Below are 20,431 nucleotides of genomic sequence, written 5' to 3'. Positions count from 1 at the left end.
TAGTTTTGTTTTTTTTTTTAAGATTTTATTTATTTATTTGACAGACAGAGATCACAAGTAGGCAGAGAGAGAGGAGGAAGCAGGCTCCCTGCTGAGCAGAGAGCCTGATCTGTTTGTTTGGTTTAGACACAGAAATTTTACATATTGGCACAGAAATTGTAAAGTTGTTTTCAGCCTTATTTTCTGAAGTATTTAACATCCAAATCAGGTCACAAAACTGGCTTGTGAGCCTCTTTTCGTAAATAAAATTTTATTGGATTACTGCCCCCCTCCGCCCCAATTTGTTTACATGCTGTGTATAAAGGGAGAGCTGAGTGGTTGCCACAGTGACCATATAGCCCCTAAGTCTAAAATAGTATCTGGTCCTTTACAGAAAAAGTTTGTTGATCCCTGATCAAATAATAATACCTCAAATCTTTGAAAAAACAAAAGAATGACTTCAAAAATCAAAGTGAATGCCCTTCTTCCTAATAAATCTGGCTTTCAGTTTCCCCTGATCATTGTACATGCATGCTTTTTGGTGTAACCTTTGCGATATGAAGCTACCTACAGGCCCAGATTACAAGGGGCAACATGACCGCAGGAAAAAAAAGTGCTCAGGAAAGGGAATCTGAGAACCTGGGTTATATTCTCTCTCACCTTTTGTCAAAAACCTCCTGTAGCTATGCGTGATTTACTTAATCACTCTGGGCCTTTGTTTTCACCCTTGTTAAAAACACAGATTTGGATAACAGACTTTAGAGGTGCAGTTTTTGTATTTTGTATTTTCTTCATGCTTCATTAAATCATGCAGACAATGACTGATTTTACATGCCAAGTTTGAAGGGCTGCGTTGTTAATTGATAACTTGGCTTGTTTTGGTAGTTTGTGGGGCTTTTTGTTTGTTTGTTTGCTTTTGTTTTCAGCATGACTTCTGTGGACACCCTGGGCATGAAACTTCACTGTCAGTAAAAAATTTCCTTATTCCTAATTATATTTGCTTTTGGCTTTTCATAACTATCTATGGCCTAATGGCTTTACACAATAGGCCAGGTGTCTCTCTAAAAGTTCCAGAGCCACAAATCCTATAACTTCAATACTTTCAATTCCATGATCAGGCTGTGTCTGTAGATTTTTCTGTTTTGAAAGCTAGTTGCCTTTTCTTCCCCCTTGATTTTTACTCAGGAAATTCTGAGTACATGGTTGATTTGAGATAGTGCAGGTTAATGGTGTGGACACACTGGGCTCAGATCCCTGCTCTCTTACTAGCTGGCTGACTCTGGTCAAGTTACTTAATTTCTGTAAGCCTTCATTTCCTTATCTATAAATCGTGAATGATAATAGTATCTCTCATAGGATTGCATAAGATTTTAAAAGATAATGCCTTGGAAAATACTTTAGTACAGTATGTGGCTTGGGGAATGGGCTTAATAAACATTAGCTGCTCTTACTATCATAATCAGTAATATTATTTATCATGCTGTCAGGCTTGAGGAATGGGAGAAATATTATTTATCTGTCGGAATGAAAACAAAAGCCTTCACTGAAATAGCTTGTGGTTAGCATAAAATTCTTTACATTGCCTTAAACACTCAGTTTAATACGTACCTGTTAAGAAAATTTTAAAGGACAATCGTGTTCTGGGAAACCAAATAAAGCAGAAAAATATACGGTTTGATAATCAAAAAGGGATGTCTTTATAAATGGCCTGAAATAGTTCCCCTGAATACAACTTGAATAAGGGAAATAAATGGCTGACTTGAGGTCAGAGCAGGATTCCTCAGTATGATTCACTAGATACTGGAAAGCCCAGCACACATTTTCCCATTCCCTCTTGGTTAGAAAAATTTACATTGGGGTAGCATTACACTCTTGAGGCTATTTTCTAAAACAAATCTAAATTTAGTTATTAAGTGTGTCATCTTGGGGCAGTTCCCAGGTTTTTAGAATGTGTTCAAAATTTTTGATGAGAGTATTTGACAAAAATTTTTGGAAGTTGTCCTTTCAGTTGTACTGAAAATAGATATTTTTGGTTCCTGTGTTTGGGTGGGAAATTTAGTAAATACTATATAGCATAATGATTTACATATTGTAACATTGACTAGAAGAGTTCCTTGATAACTAAAGAGTAGTGTTTTCATTGTTCCTTATTACCCTCAAAATAAAACAAGGGAGAGTTTTCAGGTTTATCCTAACCTGTATTCAAGGTACAGTATTACTCATGATTAGAGTTAATTTGCATGATTAGAGTTAATCTGAATGAATTGGCTAATTGTCCAGAAATCGTTTCCTTTTGTGAAAACTGCCAGATAAAAGGTAACTACAAAAGAGTCTAACTAGTGAGTCCGTTAATCATCTGGAAAATAATTGAAAGTGTCATGTTTAAAGGTGTTCACGCTCATTAGACTGCAGTTCTAAATAGGTTGTGAAGATAGTTTCATATTTTGTTCTTTGCTCTACGTTAAGTTAGGGCCTGGCTTTCTCCCAAAATTCCAAGCTACGTTTTTAATAGTTTTTTTTATTGTTGTTGGCTACAAAATGTATGTGTGGTAAGTATGTATTAGGAATGTATGTATCTCTTTACCAGTATTTGTAATAGATTTGTGAAGACCATAGGCTAGACACTGTAGGGTAATAATAGCAATTTAGGATTGGAGTTTTTAACTCGTAGAACACAAGTCATCTTTGTTTCATGAGTTCAAAACAGTGGTTCATAGCCAATAATTTTTTTAAAAATGGAATGAAATAGAAAATGTCAGAATATATTGTACATGGTAATACTGATACTGTTTTGTGAAATTTTGTCTTATCGATGAATCTATTATATATACATATAACATGTAAATATTGGGTTTTATGGGTTATGATATATAATCTTGCTGTAGGTTGTGGTTAAAAATAAGTTTTAAATCTCCCATTTTAGGGGATGTTTCTGTTTCCTTGTGACTATTCCAGATACTTTGATCTCTCTTGCCATATCTGAGAAAATGGTGCTGATAAAAATGGATACTAATTTTTTCAGAATGTGAAAATAGCTCATTAAGTGCTTGAGTGAATGAATGTTTCCAATTCACGGTACACTGTCTTATGGTTACAGTGATAGAGATTTTTCTCGTGTTTTGTTTTATGTTATTTGTTTTGGGGTTTGTGTATATTTCTAATCTTTTTATTTTAGAAAATATTGATGCTGATGGACAGGGATTTTGTCAAGGAGGATTCAGCATTGATTTTACCAAAGTAAGTTCTTACTTTAAGACTGAGTGAGATTCAGATCTATCTCATTATCTAAACCATTGTTAAAAATTAATTGCTCAATACTTCAGCTTCTCAATAACTATTACAAGTTTTAGGAAAATAGCTAATAAAAATGACCTATGTATTTTGATATTCTTTGCCTTACATTATTCTCTCCCTAAAAGATGTTGCTTATTTGAAATAGACATCAGAATGGGAATGGAGGACAGTAGATAATCTCCTCAGAAATGCAGATAACCACTATGACTTAATATTAAAATTTTCAGTTAGATAAATTTATATAATATTAAAGTTTTTCCTGTTTGACTGGAATTGGCTTTTCACAAAATCTTGTCAGTAGGAGCTCTGTTACAAAATTGTAGTTTTGTTACATAAAAGCTGAGAAATGTGCATGTTTACCATCTATCATGTGCCTACAGGCACCAAGTAAAGTTGGACAATTTAATTACTGTAAAAAATCTCATATGTGTGGCTCTATGTATTTTTCACTAAGCTAGTATGCTCTCTAGAGTTGATAGTTTTTATCCATTTTCCTAAAATAACAGTTCAGTGTATGTTTTCAAAGGAAAATTTTCTGGAGTATTTTTCTTTGTATCACTTTCTTTTGTGTATGTGGGTTTTTTGGGTGGGGGGGCTGGGATATATGAACATTTTGAATATCAGCCTGAGAATATTAATTATACCTAGAGAAATCTTACATATATTGATTTAATTTAGAGCATCCTTAGAAAGCTCAATATGGCCTTCTTAGAAAATGCCTTAAATTTATTAAAACAATAGAAACTACACAGTTATGTAATTCAGAAAATTAATAAAGCTTTTTCTTATTTTTTAAAATTTGTATTTTATCTTTACTAAAAAAGTTTTTTCTAGACTAGGTCTATAATTATAGTTAACTTTCTTTACTTCCTAATTGATTTAAATCACTCAGTTTGAGATTCATAATTCAAAATTTGCTTGTAATTACTAAAAATTCAAAATTTGAGGAAGCAAAACAAGAAGTATATTAATAAATACTAGCTTTAAACTTTAATGAAATATTTTCAAATAGATGTTGATTCAAAAAAGAAAGTCCATGTTTTCTGTACCTGTGCCCATGCATATGTAACCCCAGAAATAGTCTCATACCGTGAATATTCGTAGCTAAATTAACTGTTTGCTTTCTTCAACTCATTTGTGAAAAGTATCTTTTTTTTTTATAAGATTTTTCTTTATTTATTTGACACAGAGAGATCATAAATAGGCAGAGAGGCAGGCAGAGAGAGAGGGGGAAGCAGGCTCCCCGCTGAGCAGAGAGCCCAATGCGGGGCTCGATCCCAGGACCCTGAGATCATGACCTGAGCCAAAGGTAGAGGCTTAACCCATTGCGCCACCCAGGGGCCCCTGAAAAGTATCTTTTTAAAGTAGACAATTTAGAAGTATCTTTTTCATAGTCAGGGCAGGAAATTGTCGGTTGAAATCTTAGGGCTATATGTATGTTTGGAGGGGAAAACTATTTTCTCTCCAGTTGGAAGAAATATCAAAATATGCTCAAACACTAAACACAGTTTCCTTGAAATAGATACTTACAGTTTGTTAAAGATACAAGAAATACTAGTCAAGTGTAATTCGTATATATAATATACCCTGAAAATTTTACCTTCTAACTTCATTTCTGTGTAGATCTGCAGGATGAAAAATAATTTTTCCTTAGCCAAAGAATTTTTTTTTTTTAAGATTTTTATTTATTTGTTGGACAGAGATCACAGGTAGGCAGAGAGGCAGGCAGAGAGAGGGGAAGGGAAGCAGACTCCCTGCTGAGCAGAGAACCCTATGCAGGGCTCAATTCCAGGACCCTGGGATCATGACCTGAGCTGAAGGCAGAGGTTTTTTTTTTTAAGATTTTATTTATTTATTTGACAGACAGAGATCACAAGTAGGCAGAGAGAGGCAGAGAAGCAGGCTCCCTGTCGAGCAGAGAGCCCTGTGCGGGACTCAATCCCAGGACCTTGAGATCATGACCTGAGCCAAAGGCAGAGGCCTTAACCCGCTGAGCCACCCAGGCGCCTGAAGGTAGAGGTTTTAACCCACTGAGCTACCCAGGCGCCCCTAGCCAAAGAATTTTTAATGATTTTTTAGGAAGGAAATTTGCCTGTGTAGTCACAAATGTAATAGACATAATCAGTGATTTTTGTCTTTATTGTAACTCAGAAATATTTTGCATTAGTCCTTCATAACAAGTATAGGAAGCAGCCAGATCTATAGAATCAGTGTGTGTGTTTGTGTATTTTCATATATTGAATCATTATAACTATTTTTTTTATTTGTATTGTATTTTAATGTATTTTAAAAGGGGCAATGAAAATTTACTGAGAATGAGTTAGTGGAGTTTGAGATTTATGATTTTGTTATATGTATATATATGTATATAGCTTTTATATATATTAAGTGTTAGATGTGTATGCATATATAGCTCTTATGTGTATTACATTGCTTTCAACTTTCAAACTGCCTGTTTTTAAATACATGTCTTTCTGTTGATTGATTTAATCTAGGCTGATAGAGTACTTCTTGGTGGTCCTGGTAGCTTTTATTGGCAAGGTAGGTTAATATTTTTTTAAATTACTCAGCAATGATTGTGAATGCTTTCTTGGCTTATATGCCTGAGATTTTTCAAATTATTTTGAAGGAAGAAATTGAAAAATATAATTTAAATGTATAATCACTATCTGTTGTACAGTATTTTTTTAAAAGGACTGTAGTATCCTATATATAGTATGATATATAGAAAATAAAATATATGGCATATTGTAATATATTTATATATATTCCTAGGAGAAAATAAACAATGTTTTTAAAGTAAATAATAAAGCAAATCTATAAAGTAATTTAAAACAATTTATTTTTGTTTGTGGCATATGCTTCTTCATCTCTGTACTCCAGAGGCTATGATGTAAGCATTAGGAAGTGTGGAACTGATCTATGACAGGCAAATTTTGGCATTCTGAAAGCTCATGGTTTTAAAGTATTTTGAATTGCTCATTAGAATATTTAAGTGGTTATTTTCTCATTAATTACTGACATCAAGAGTGATTTCTTTGTGTGTGGGGAGTTTTTGAAATTGAGGATCTTATAAGTTTCAAAAGAGTGTAATTAAACTGGCATTAGTATAAATATAAAACACTTGCTTCAGTCATTTTGAGAGGCCTAGTAAAATTACCATTTGTACAAATGCATAACAGATCATTATTTGTTGACAGTTTCAAAACAGGTAACTAAACTTGCTTACTTGCTTTACTAGTTTCATTTATCATTACGTACACATGGATATTTATTTAGTTCATATATTCTTACATTTGTTTTCTGCTAAGAAGTGCTGTTTACAATGTCAGAACTTTTGTTTTTTTGGCATTCTGATATTTAAACATTACCAATATTTGGAAGAAATCTATAACTACATTAATGTGCAAATACTTCATAATTCTGAATTTTACTTCTGTATTCGACACTATGGTTTCCTTACTTGCTTTTTTTGTAGGAAAATCCATGCTTGCTTTTGCTTCATAGAAAAGGAAACTAAAGGAAGAGATTTACTGAAGAAAAATAGTAAAGAAAGAAAATAAGAAGGGATGAGAAATGGGAATAAGTAAAAAGTTGAAAGGGGTGGCAAAGGAGAAGATGGAGAGAAAAATCAGTGAGAGATGGATCAACATACTCACTGAAACAGAATAATGTGAATTTCAGTGAATTTATACACCTATGGGAAAATGAAATGATGTAGGAAAACCGTTTTGGGTTTTACAGTTTAAAAATGAAAACAAAAATAGCTTAACTGCATAGAAAATTAAAATAGGAGATATTAGTGCTTTCTAGTAAGATAAAAATCGCGGATTTTTATTTATTTATTTTTTTTCTTCAGTGTTAGTTATGTCATTCAGTGGAGGGGAGGGAGGTGTCTGCTGGGAGTACCGGGGAACCAACGATGATTCTGTGATTCTCAGTCAGGACCACTTGTTACCACTGCCTTTTTAGGAGACACAGCTGTGAACATGTTTTTGTGACTAGTTGTTTTTTTTTTTTTTTTAATTTTATTTATTTATTCGAAAGAGAGAGAGAGAGAGAGCACAAACAAGGGAAATGGCAGAGGGAGAGGGAGAAGCAGGTTCCCCGCTGAGCAGGGAGCCCAAGGCAAGAAGGCTGAGGCAGGGAGGCAGGATTCGATCCTAGGACCTTGGGATCTTGACCTGAGCTGAAGGTAAACACTTAACTGACTGAACTAGATGACTCGTTCTTGTAATACCTTTGAGTATTCTATAGTGCCTGTTTATTCCTATTTAAAAGTTAGGACTGATAGAGATAATTGACACTGTGTTGATTGGTATTTTATTATAAATGGTCTAGGCTGTGCCATTGAAAAATTCAGGGGCTGGACAGAGAATATTTTGTTCTAATAAGAGTAAAATCAGCAGGTTTTACTCTGAATTAATAAGTATGTCAGAATGAATTTTTCCATAGATCTCAGAATTACCTCTGTACAAATAGATAAAATTACAATGTTTTATTCAAAAGAGATGATGGCATTTTCCTGTGTGTGTGTGTTTTTTTTAAGATTTTACTTAGTTATTTATTGACAGAGAGAGAAAGAGAGATCACAAGTAGGCAGAGCAGCAGGCAGAGAGAAGGGGAATCAGGCTCCCCACTGAGCAGAGAGCCCAACGCAGGGCTCAATCCCAGGACCCTGAGATCAGGACCCAAGCCGAAAGCAGGAACTTGACCCACTGAGCCACCCAAGCGCCCCAGATATGTTCTTTGATTCAAGGAATAGTTACTGAGTTCTTGCTATGTGTTAGGTACTGTTTAGGCACAGAGCATAAAGTAGTGACTCAAACAGGAAGTGTTCTTACCCTATAGATGACTCAAATTCTGTGGACATATTGGAACAGACTGATAAACATTAATTATGAATTTTTTCTAAAACAGCAGAAATGAAGAGATTATTTTCTTTATGTATGGAGATGACATTTGATAAATTAGCCAACCTTTCTTAGGGTAGGAAACAATCTGATTTTTGTGTAGTGCTCTGGATTTCTTATTGACCTGGTAACTTAAGGTTGTGAAGAAAAGTGAGCTTACCCATTCAGGCTTCTTAAAGGTGTCCAAATAATTTGTGGGGGGAGGAAAAAAAAACCAAGTTGAACCAATTATTCTTACTATAAAAGAAAAAGTAATTATTTAAATGGATTTTCAAATTCTAATATTTCTTTGGGAAACAGCCCTTGATTTTATTATTCCAGTTCTTTAACATCGATTTTCTTTGTGAATTAAGACAAATCCTATATTCATAACTTTTGTTTACTAGCAGTGGCTAATTTTAAGAACTATCTTGAATAGAAGTAATTGTGACTTTAGAAATATTAGATTTCAGACCTAGTATTATAGAGAGTTATTTAAGGTTTAAGAATTAGAAATACTCATCTCTAATGCTATCTGCGCAGGTGCCTTCTATCATCTGGATCATAAATTCCCATTAGAAACTTATTTTATATATATTTTTCAGGTCAGCTCATTTCAGATCAGGTGGCAGAAATCGTATCTAAATATGATCCCAAAGTTTACAGCATCAAATATAATAACCAGTTAGCAACTCGGACTGCTCAAGCTATTTTTGATGACAGTTATTTGGGTGAGTAAAACTAAAATATGTATTCATTTTCTGGAGTTGCAGTGTTCCTTTTCCTGTATTCACATATGCTACTTTAAGCTGGAAAATCTTATATGCGAAATAGATTACGATTTTTTTTTTAAAATATAAAGAACAGGAACATAACAGTTTCAGACTGTTATTGAGTACTTAGGTTATATTTCAGTAGTTGAAATTTAAGAGTGGTTATTTATACAATGATGATTAATAATAAATAACTTATTTATTTTTATTTTTTAATTAATTTTTTTTTTTTTTTTTTGAGAGAAAGAGTGCATGAATGGGGAGTGGGACAAGGCAGAAAGAGAGAGAGAGAGTCTTAAACAGGCTCCAAGCCCAGCACAGGGCCTAACTTGGGGCTCAGTCAACTGAGCCACCCAGGCACCCCAGTACTAATAAATAAGTTTTAAAGTGTGCTTGCATATTCTAGGCATTGTTCTAAATGCTTCATTTGTATTAATTGACTTAATCTTTACAACAAGTCTGTAAAAGTATAGTGCTATTATTCCCATTTTGTAGGTAGAGAAACTAAGGCACAGAGGCAAAATAACTTGCCTAAAGTCACTCACTTAATAAATTGCTGTTTTAAGATTCAAACCCAGACAGTCTGACTCCTAGGCTTCTGTTTACTATATTATTCATGATGTTAAACTATGGTTTTTAAGACTTACTAAGTTTTATTACCTCCCTTTAAACTTCTCTTATTAAACCAAGTACATATGACAGAAGCTGTACTTTGCTGATTGAGGAAATCTATTATTTGTTTCTTCTTTAATTACAGATTTACCATTTAAAAAAATTGAGATATAATTGACTTGTAATATTATATTACTCTTAGGTATACAACATAATGACTTGGTATTTTTATATATTGTGAAATAATCACAGTCAGTCTAGTTAACATTTATCACCACACACAGTTAACGAATTTTTTTTTCTTGTAATGAGAACTTTTAAATTCTACTGTTACAACTTCCAATATACAATGCGGTATTATTAATTAAATCACCTTGTTCTCATTACATCTCATGACTTATTTATAAGCAGTTGTTTGTACCTTTTGATCACCTTTATGCATTTTGCTCATCTGTGACCCCCTGCCTCTGGCAATCTTAATTGTCTATCTCTTCTCCATATCTATAAGAAATTTATTGTTCTTAACAGATGCCTTTGTAAAATTGGTAAAAGTCTTATTTTTCTAATAGAGCTATACTATTTGAATGTTTAGCTGTTTCCTTTAAATTCACTTACCATTTGCATATGAATCTTTTACCCCTAGAGAACAAAATATTACATTACTAAGGGCATTATTTTCACCCTTGATCAGTGCAGGGCTAGGTGCGTCAACCCCTGTGCAGTTCACAAATCTGCATATAACTTTTGATTCCTCCAAAACCTAATTAATTGCCTGTTGTTGACTGCAAGCCTTAGCAATAACACAGTCAATTAACATTGTAGGAATATTGCATATTGTGGGAATATTATATATTCCTAAAATAAAGTAAGCTAGAAGAAAAGAAAATGTTAAGAAAACCATAAGGAAAAGAACATACATTTACAGTACTGTATATATTTATTGAAAAAAACCCTTGTCTAAGTAAGTCTGTGCACATTAAACCGCTTGTTCGGGAGTCTGTTCTACTTGAAAATATTTTCAGGGAAAGCCTACTCGGCAAGTATGCTGTAGGTAACTGTGTGTGCCCTGATGGTGTTTCTTATTTTGTTCCTCCTTCAGGTTATTCTGTGGCTGTCGGAGATTTTAATGGCGATGGCATAGATGGTATGATGCACTTAAGCTATATTTAATTCTTTTCTAAAGACATAGACTAAGCATCTGAAACAGGTGCCATTGAAAAACAGGTGCCATTGAAAAACCTCAGCAGTTAGAGTTTGAAAACGTTGCTATATAATGTAGCAATAGAAATGAGGGAGATGTTAGTACATGACTTGAGCTTGGTCTATATTAAACTTTCTCTAGCAGCTGCTGAACACTGAGCCAGCAGGTTGCTGGGGGCCCCAGTATCTTTCCGGTCTGCTCCTTTCCAGCCCCTAATAATGTATTTTATCTTCAGCTTCTTCCTTCTTACTTTCAGTAGTTTGAGTCCTCTTGGAAGGGCTTAGTTTCTTCTTTCTGTAGATATAATTTGTAACTTTCTGGGTTCTGCCTATAAGATTGTTACCCCATCCTCTGTCCATCCATCTTCCTTCTGAGCTCAGTTTAGGGGTCAGAGACTGCCTGGTTTTGACCATATTCCTGTGTCACTGCCACCTCTACCCTATTTCACTTTGTTCTGTATTATTTGTCATTACTGTAGATATAGCCTTCTTTGTTCTTAGGTCACTTTATCTTAGCCATTCTTTTTAATAAGATTACAAATGCCTGAGGGCACACATGCATTTATCTGAGGGTTCTCAAGAATCTTTCTGTATTTTGTAAAGATTTTATTTTTGTAGTTAAAAAATACTATGGTCATTTATTCTGGAGTACCAATTTTTAAGATTTTAAAATTTGTTTTCTACTGAAGTAATAAAACAGAACTTGAGGTTTTTTGATATATCCATTTCTTCCTGTAGTTTTCAATATTGGTCTTGAAAGTGAGTAATCATGTTTTTCTTTTCAGACTTTGTTTCAGGTGTTCCAAGAGCAGCGAGGACTTTGGGAATGGTAGGAAAATTAAAAGGAATCTAAAAAAAAAACCTCTGGGTTGTCTTATATTTTACTATATTTCATATGCTTTTGTCTTTCCTCCACAGGTTTATATTTATGATGGGAAAAACATGTCCTCCTTATACAATTTTACTGGTGAGCAGGTATGCTTTTAAAATGTTTGGTTCATTTTAACATTTTAACATCAGCATTCCTAATGTTTTGAAATTTTTCTTCATAACATCATAATGTTTTACATTGACTATATAATAAGTATTGTTTTAATATTCAGTATTGTAAATATAAAGTAAGCTTTAAAGAATTCACCTTTAACCAAAGTAATTTGTGTAAGCAGAGCCTTTAGTAATTGTACATTATGGCTTGCTTTTTAAGGAAATAAAGAAATTGCACGCATACATGTTGTATACACAAAACCACAAAAACTTCCTTTTTCTTTGCTGATGTCATCAAATTCTCCCTTAAGAAGTGATCTATGCCTTTTAATTTTATTTGATGCAAAACAAAACCTGGCACAGATGTGTACATTATAGATATTATAAGTAAACTTCACATGTAGTACATGAAAAAAAACATTCTTCAGTTAAGGGTGCCTGGGTGGCTCAGTGGGTTAAGCCTCTGCTTTTGGCTCAGGTCATGATCTCAGGATCCTGGGATTGAGCCCCACATTGAGCCCTGCTGAGCAGGGAGCCTGCTTCTCCCTCTCTCTCTGCCTGCCTCTGCCTACTTGTGATCTCTCTCTCTCTGTCAAATAAATAAATAAAATCTTTAAAAAAAAGTTCTTCAGTTAAAAAGTAGTACTTTTAATTATATAAGACTGATGAATCACTGACCTCTGCCTCTGGAACTAATAATACGTTATATGTTAATTAATTGAATTAAAAATATTTTTAAAAAATAGTACTGTAAGGTACTAGACTTTTTCTGCAGGGGCATCTTATAACATTTTTGATTGTATATCTCAGAGAATTAAATGACAAGTTAGGAAAGACAAAGGGAAAATTAGTACGTACTGGAAAAATCTGTATCTTCAAGCCCACTTCTTGTTCAGTAGAGATTGTTGGTCTGTGTGAGAGGATTGATAGAATAAGGAAGTAGACTCATGATCTCCAGAAACCTCATGTGTGGCAGTCAGGGTTGGCACACAGCACAGAGTGGCCTGCAGCTGATGGCTGTTAAGAGTTGGGACAACGGTGGTTATCCTTTTGTGTGGCTGTGACTTCTTGACCTCCAGCAGCTTCTCCTGTTGGATGCCCATGTGTGTCTCTGGATCATGTTGTACACAGTCCAGAAGCTTTCTTTAGTCCTCCTCAGCTGTTTGTGGGAGGGGGAAAATATAGGTTTTACTTTAGGACAGAATTAGGCTCTAAATTCTCAGTCTTATTGCACTGGACAAGGTATATGCCACTGTAAATCTGGTGGATCATTTGTAAAAAGGGGGATACTTGTAATTTCCTTATTGGGTTGTAGTAATAATAAAATGAAAATGTTTTAATCCTGGTGCTTAGGATAACACTGTCTCAGTAAATGCTCTGGTTTCTTTACACTTTCAAGCAGAGCACCCTGCAAGATTAGGACCCCAAAATAGTATTCTATTAAAGTGCACTACAGATACAATATACTTTATACACATGCTCTGATCCTGTAATTGAATACAGACTGCCCCTTTGATTGTCTTCAGTTGTACTGAATCAACCCCAAATAGGTAATGTAGGAATCTCCTGTATCATTCCCTTTTGATAGCTCCATTAATCAAATTTTAGAAGCTTTGCTAACTTTACTTCTTTTGGTTTGTCGGCTCATTCCTCACTTTAGCTCATCTTTAAACTGTTATCTCTCTTAGTTTTGCTTTGCATGTTGGGCTATCTCTAGAACTTTTCTTTTCACATTTATTTCCAGCCAGGCTGTTCTGTCTGTGATGGTCCAGTCTCCTGTAGTGGGGGAAAGGACATTCCTTCACTCTACGCATAATCCTGTAATAAATCCAAAAACATTTCTACTGTGTGTAATTCAATAGCAAATCCACTGGCAAGTCATCAGTTGAGACGTGAGACAAGAACAAAGCCATTCCAGTATCTCTCTCACCAGTGATTTCTTGAGAGTAGGAGTGATTTCACATAGGGAGAACCAATTATGATCTATTAATAATTATTATCTATTATCTTTACTGCATAAACTCCCACTGATAACTTCTTGGGCTCATTTTAAACTTCTCTCTGTGACTGTATGTATGGCTTTCTGATAGTGTGTCTGTATCTGGCACCTGTTGGGTAGTGGAGAGGAAGGGAGATAGGAGATTAGCCCTGGGAAGGAGCATTTATTATACTTGGACTTAAGTAGGATGTGTTGAAGACACTGAAATAATATACACGGGATATGTTTCGCCCATACATCTAGGAACATAAAAAAGCCTCATTACCTGATTGTGTTGGTAGTATAAACAAAAGAAAAGAAATTAAGATTGAAACACTATGTGCAGAGAGAAAAAAATAACCCAGATATTAACTGTCCAAACTAGTTGGAGGAAATGTAAACATTTCATTTTCTTTTTATTATCCAGATGGCTGCATATTTTGGATTTTCTGTTGCTGCCACTGACATTAATGGTGATGAGTAAGTTTAAAAAGATGCTTCCAGGAACAGTTTTCCTCTCATGTTTATGAGTGCTTTACTAAAACTAAATATTTTTTTCTTCTGTTTCTTTGTCCCCTTCCTGCTAATTTTTCTATTTAAGGAAGCAGTTTGAAGCAACCTTATCATGAATATGGGAAAATCTCTATGTTGTTCATAATTACTTTCAGTAGCTTTTTTGCTATGAAGGAATAAAGTAACTTTTATGAATTACTCATGGTTCCTTATAGGAGTTGGAGGAAGGTTTGAATTTGAAATGATTCTGTGCTTCAGTTTGGTTATTAGAGATACAGAAAGAGGGAAACTGGGTTTTATAAGAAAAGATATTGCTAATAGATGGAATTTGATCTTGCGTTGGTGACGAAGATTTTGTTCTTCTAGTTATGCAGATGTGTTTATTGGAGCACCTCTGTTCATGGATCGTGGTTCTGATGGCAAACTCCAAGAGGTGGGACAGGTGTCTGTGTCTCTGCAAAGAGCCTCCGGAGACTTCCAAACAACCAAGCTGAATGGGTTTGAGGTCTTTGCAAGGTTCGGCAGTGCCATAGCACCTTTGGGAGATCTGGACCAGGATGGCTTCAATGGTAAGATCAAATTCAGCAACGGTGGGTTCCTAATTTTGTGCCTTCCCTCAACTAATGAAGTTTGTACCAGCAAATCTTCCTAGAAAGAAACGTTTAATTGACAGTGACATACTAGGTTAAACAACAGTTGCTCTTTTTTGTTCAAAAGCTGAGAAAATTTCAAAACAGAAAAAGGATTCTCATGAGTTATTATTCATATAGCCTCAAGTTAGAATTTTGCAGTAGTAAGTTTCTGAAAGGAGATCTGCCTTCTTAGGGAGCCCAGTAGAAGGTGGGGATTTTCTCTGTCCTGCTTAGCAGCAGCGCCCTCTACTGTTCCCTTTGGATACAAATGTAAAAACTGCACCCGGGTGCATTGTCAAGGCCGTGTTTACTATAATTGAATCTCTCAAAGGATTAATTGGACATTCATATTTTTACAGCCATAACTTTGTTGTGGCAGTCTAAGAAATTCTGAAGGTGGTTATAACGCCCTTCATGGGGGCAAGTAAGGAATATAAGCTCATTGTTTTGTGATGTGCCCACTTAATACTGTATCTTTAAAACTCAAAGTTGGCTTTTATTTTAGAATAAAAGCTAGGTTACAAATTATCAAAACTTTAAAAAAAATAAACACATTACAAAACTCTGGAGATCACAGAATAGAGTTGAGTGGTTGGTTTTTTGAATAATAGATAATATTTAGGAATATACCCCTTAAAATTTGAAGAAAGTTATAAATGAAAGAGAGGAATTCAAAAATACAGTTGACTTGTGTCTTCCAAGTAGTAGTGGAAAAGAAAACATTTTCTAGGCTTCAAGACCTCTCCACTCCTGCCTCTTGGATAGTTTGGAAGTGTCATTTCTGAGATTAACCCTAGATGTTTTCAGTGTTAGTGAGAACTACTCATGGAGACATCTTGCTTCCTAAAATAGAGTCCTAAAGATCTTTACTACCAAGAGGACATAAATCAAATGGAACTCTGATGTAAAGTTTAAAATAGAACTTGAAAAGAACAGCATAGAACAGATGAAGCTATCACTTATTGATAATAAAACTACCGAGAAAACAGGGCCAGATTTGAGGTGCCTTCTATCTTGAATAGATGTAATGAGTTCTTTGCTCTAGCAGGACCTTTGTCTCTGGGTTCTCTGGGAGATCTGGGGCACGTTTGCTGTCACTTTGTCTTAAGGGTACTTCAGCCACTTTAAAGAAAGCTTTCTCAGTATCATGATCCGGCCAGCATCTCATTCTGCTTTCTGTACTTTTATCAAAATGCATTACCTGTGAATATAACAATTATAAACAACAGATAAAAAATAATAAAGTTTTGTGAAGATTTAAGAGATTTTACTTACAGATTTTACTTCTAGAGATGGATACTGTAGAGGATGATTTTGTTCTTCCCAGGTTTCTCCTGGAGTCTTACTGTCCCAAGTAGTAGATTGTGAATGAGATGAGCTGTGTTTATGTAACTATTTATATATATTTATAGATTATTGATTATATGTCTATATAGTTCATATATATAAAATGAGTTATTTATAACCTGGATCTTATCTTTGTTCAAACCTGATGACATTAACCCTTGGTTATGCTATTCATCTTCTGTTCCTCCCTTTCTACTGACACTCCCTTGAAAACCCTCAGTATCATCAAGAGGGATACTGAAAACAAAACAGTAAAGTTGTGTTCTATAATAATGTGCAGTTTTTGTCAGTACTTCTCCAGAAAGAGGGAAAAAACACAGAAAATAAAAAATGGAATGATCAAAGGAAGAAGTCAGTTGAGTAAAAAAGAAGGGCTTTCCAGATTGAACAGATGTCAGCCAAGAGAGAAGATGATTAAAATATATAAAATAATGAGAGAACTATGGAAAAGTTAAAGTTAATTTTTATTAAATGATTTCTCAACACTGGAGTTGTCTTTTGGGAAATTGTATTTTGATGAATACATTCTTAATGCATATGTCAAGTTAGAAGTTATGCTTCCCTTTGAAACTTAAGAAAAGTAAAAAGAGTCTTACATAATTTAATACTACTTAAAAAAAAAAAGAATAAATTCTTAGTTGGTGTTTACTGTAGGCCATGCACTGTTCTAAGGATAAATCAGAGCTCATTCATGCCCTTAAGGAATTTAGCATCACTAGGGGCAACTTTTATGTAAACAAGTAAACATTAGAATGCAGTCATCACAGCCTTTGAGATGTTCCTGGGCACAATGGTCTTACATAAAAGGTGAGAGATCAAGGTGTCTTTAGTGTGTCAGAGGATGCAGCACTGAGGAGGCTGAAAACAGTTCGTGTATGTTAAGATATAATTAAGGCAGTTTGGAATGGCTGTCACCTAGGGGCTGTCCAGGCAAGATGGACACATCCTTGCTCTTATGAAAGCTATGTTTTGTGGGGAAACCATAGAATAAACACATAATGGGGAAATTCAGACAATGATAAAGGCTATGGATTAAAAAAAACAACAACAAAAAAGCAGGTTAGTGTGATAGTGCCTAGACAGTGTGAGTCATTGTCAGGGAAAAAACCTTTCTGATAAGTTGACCGTTTCATCTGTGATTTGGAAAAACAAAAGGAACAAAGCTTGAAAAGCCTTGGAGCAAGAGCTGTTAAGGCAGAGGGAGCAGCAAGTATAAATCTGAAGATGGAACCTAGCTTGGTGTGTTTAGGAACAGAGGAAAATGCCAGGATTGATAGGAAGGGTGAGGGAGAGATAGAGCTAGGGCGTGGGGAGGTGGGGAGGTGATAGAAGGAATAGACAAATCAGGTAGTGTTTAAATGCTTTGGGAAATAATTGAAGGATTTTCAGAAGGAAGGTGACATGATACTAACCTTTGGGAGCTTTGAGGAGAGTGGATTTTAGGGTCAAGAACAGAAGTGGGAACCAGTAGGTTGCTTTAGAGGTCCAGGGAAATGATAGGAATGGCTTGTCTAGGATGGTACCAGCAGAAACAGGGGAGTGGACATATTTATAATACATCTCAGAGTTAGAAATAGTCATAGCGACCTAGTCATAGTGACCATTTGCTTTCTTTTGTTTTAGTAAATTTCAAGCTTGTAGTTTGTGTTATCTTAATACAAGTTGATATAAGATTGAGATGAAATCATAACTTCCAAGTTTCCAAGCTAGACTGCTTCTGCTTCGAGAAACAAAAACCATGTACATCTTAATTAAGTAGAATTTTGAGAGCTGGAATGAACCTTAGATGAACATTTTGACATGTCCCCTTCTTTCCATTTTAAGGGTGAGGTATTTTAAGGTCCAGAAAAGTTAAGTGATTTATCCAAGGTCAGACCCAGAATATCTGACTCTAACTTAGTGTCATTTCCACAAAGTTTTGCTTGAATCTCCTTAAATTATGTTGTTGCTTTTGAATAAATAATATGCTATAGAACTTTGAATCTGTATTTATTGTGATACATGGGTTGTGTGAATATAGGTTTCTCCCTGCTGTCCAGAAGTGTAGAGAACTTTTATAAGCAGAGGGGCACCTGGGTGGCTCAGTTGGTTAGGTGTCTGTCTTTAGCTCATGTAGTGATCCCAGGGTTATGGGATTGAGTGCTTGATTATGACTCCCTTCTCAGCGGTCTGCTTCACCTTTCTCTGTTCCTCTGCCTTGTTCATGTGTGTTCTCTCTCTCTCTCTCAAATACATAAATAAAAATCTTTAAAAAACTTTAATAAACAGAAGTGGTGTAAAGAAGCAACTATCATTAATATATGGAAACTTGTCCAGACCCAGAAAATTTCCCAGACCCAAAAAGTAACTTCTCTCAGGCTTTTCTGATACCTTAGGACACACCTTGCTAATGGATGCAAAAAAAAGTTGAGATAAAGTACAGATGTTCACATAGTTCCATGCAGTAGTGGTTTGATGCTGAGATGCTGGATGTAAATTTCCCAGGCAAGAGCTTAGGGGTGCCACTGTTGGAGCTCAGGGCGAGCACAGCCTCCAGAAGGTTTCATTGCAAAACAAACGCTGAAGGCTATTTTGGCTTTTCTTTGTAAAAGCGAATCCTCTTCAGATTTCTTTCAATTAGCAAAACAGGTACTAATGTAGGTCTTCCTAAAAGCAAGTGATGGTATGTTTGGAAAGCAGAAGCTATCTGTATTAAGATCTTCACCATGTAAATAATAAGTACTGAGACTTCTCTCTGTCCATCTTCTTTCCTTTTTTTCCCCTTCTTCTTCCTTCTCTCCAAATCCCCCCTCCCCTCTTTTTTGTCCTACAGATATTGCAATTGCTGCACCATATGGGGGTGAAGACAAAAAAGGAATCGTTTATATTTTCAATGGAAGATTAACAGGCTTGAATGTGGCACCGTCTCAAATCCTTGAAGGGAAGTGGGCTGCCCGGAGCATGCCACCAAGCTTTGGCTATTCCATGAAAGGAGCCACGGATATAGACAGAAATGGATACCCAGGTGCTTTCCTAGAAATACATAGTTTCTTAGGTTTTTCAGTCCTAATAGAAATAGTTTTAGTTATTGCTCTCTTGATTTATATTATGAGTCCTTTCCATTACATACTTCAAGTATTGTTCGTACCCCTGCTAGACTGAAGGCACTGTTCTCATCACTGAAGGGGGAATGAAGCAAAGACAGCTCTACGTCCTGGGAACTTCCAATAAAACACGTATACTCTAAGTTTCATCTTTTGTTGTTGTCCTGAAGTCTGTAATGAAATGTCAGGGAAAAATGTTGGTAGAAGCTAGAAACAAAAGCTGAATGTTCATTCTGACCTTTTAAATGTCTTTTTTGTTTGTTTGTTTTTAATGGTCTAGCAATTTTATGACTTGACTAATCATTGATTTAAAAAAAAAAATACATTATCTCATTTAATTTTCCCAGTAAGGCTGGTGAGGAGTATAAACTAGCTCATCTTTGTATTATATCATTTTATGGATGAGAAAAGAGACTGAAAAAGTGATTTGCCTGAGATTTGCCTGTTTGTTTGCACCTGAGCAGGAAAGAAGCCCTTTTTCTAGCTCTTACATACTTTGGAATATTATAATGGATCTGGATCATAATGGATCCATTCTTTAAATGAAATAATAATGCAGAAAAATTGGTTACCTTTATTGTTGAAATAGTTCCTATGAGCCCAATATACAGGTGTGTTGACATGCTTTTAGAAGTAGGATAGGAAGTTGATTTTTACCTCTTAGTGTTATTTCAGGAGATTTTTTGGTTATTAATGCAATATATTTATTGTAGAACTTCTAGAAAATACAGCAAAGCGTATCTTTCAGTCATTTTTTCCAATGCATTCATACAGTTTTTTAACAAAATGGAAGTATGCCTTAGGTACTGTTAATAGCCTATTTTATTCACTTAAAATCAGGAATGTTTCCCTGTATTATTAATTATTCTTCTAAACATGAATTTGATGTTTCCCATTCTGTCAAATGTCAGCATCATATCTTATTTAACTTTATGTTTGGGCTTTTATATCCTTCCATGTATGTAATTCCAGGGCATTACTTCCTTAGGATAAAATTCTAGAATTGCTGTGTCAAATAGGCACTTTTTTTTTTAATTTTTAATTTTTTTTTGTAAACATGTAATGTATTATTAGCCCCAGGGGTACAGGTCTGTGAATCACCAGGTTTACACACTTAGCAGCACTCACCATAGCACATACCCTC

General features: G+C 34.9%; 1 protein-coding gene across 1 annotated transcript in view; it reads left to right on the top strand.

Moving 5' to 3' along the window:
- The window catches only part of LOC101681626 (integrin alpha-V), a 102,983-nt gene that overhangs the window by 49,600 nt on the left and 32,952 nt on the right, over nt 1-20,431 (top strand). The window contains exons 5-13 of the mRNA XM_004757851.3: nt 3,155-3,216; nt 5,769-5,814; nt 8,771-8,896; nt 10,650-10,694; nt 11,536-11,579; nt 11,669-11,725; nt 14,140-14,192; nt 14,592-14,794; nt 19,017-19,208. Coding sequence (XP_004757908.1) covers nt 3,155-3,216; nt 5,769-5,814; nt 8,771-8,896; nt 10,650-10,694; nt 11,536-11,579; nt 11,669-11,725; nt 14,140-14,192; nt 14,592-14,794; nt 19,017-19,208 — 828 coding nt within the window. The remainder of the gene's footprint in view (nt 1-3,154; nt 3,217-5,768; nt 5,815-8,770; nt 8,897-10,649; nt 10,695-11,535; nt 11,580-11,668; nt 11,726-14,139; nt 14,193-14,591; nt 14,795-19,016; nt 19,209-20,431) is intronic.

The sequence above is a fragment of the Mustela putorius genome, unplaced genomic scaffold (genome assembly GCF_011764305.1).
Source record: "Mustela putorius furo isolate JIRA1106 unplaced genomic scaffold, ASM1176430v1.1 tig00003867_pilon_pilon_pilon, whole genome shotgun sequence".
NCBI lineage: Eukaryota > Metazoa > Chordata > Mammalia > Carnivora > Mustelidae > Mustela > Mustela putorius.
The sequence above is the reverse complement of the archived record's forward strand: the minus strand, read 5'-3'. Positions and strand labels throughout refer to the sequence as shown.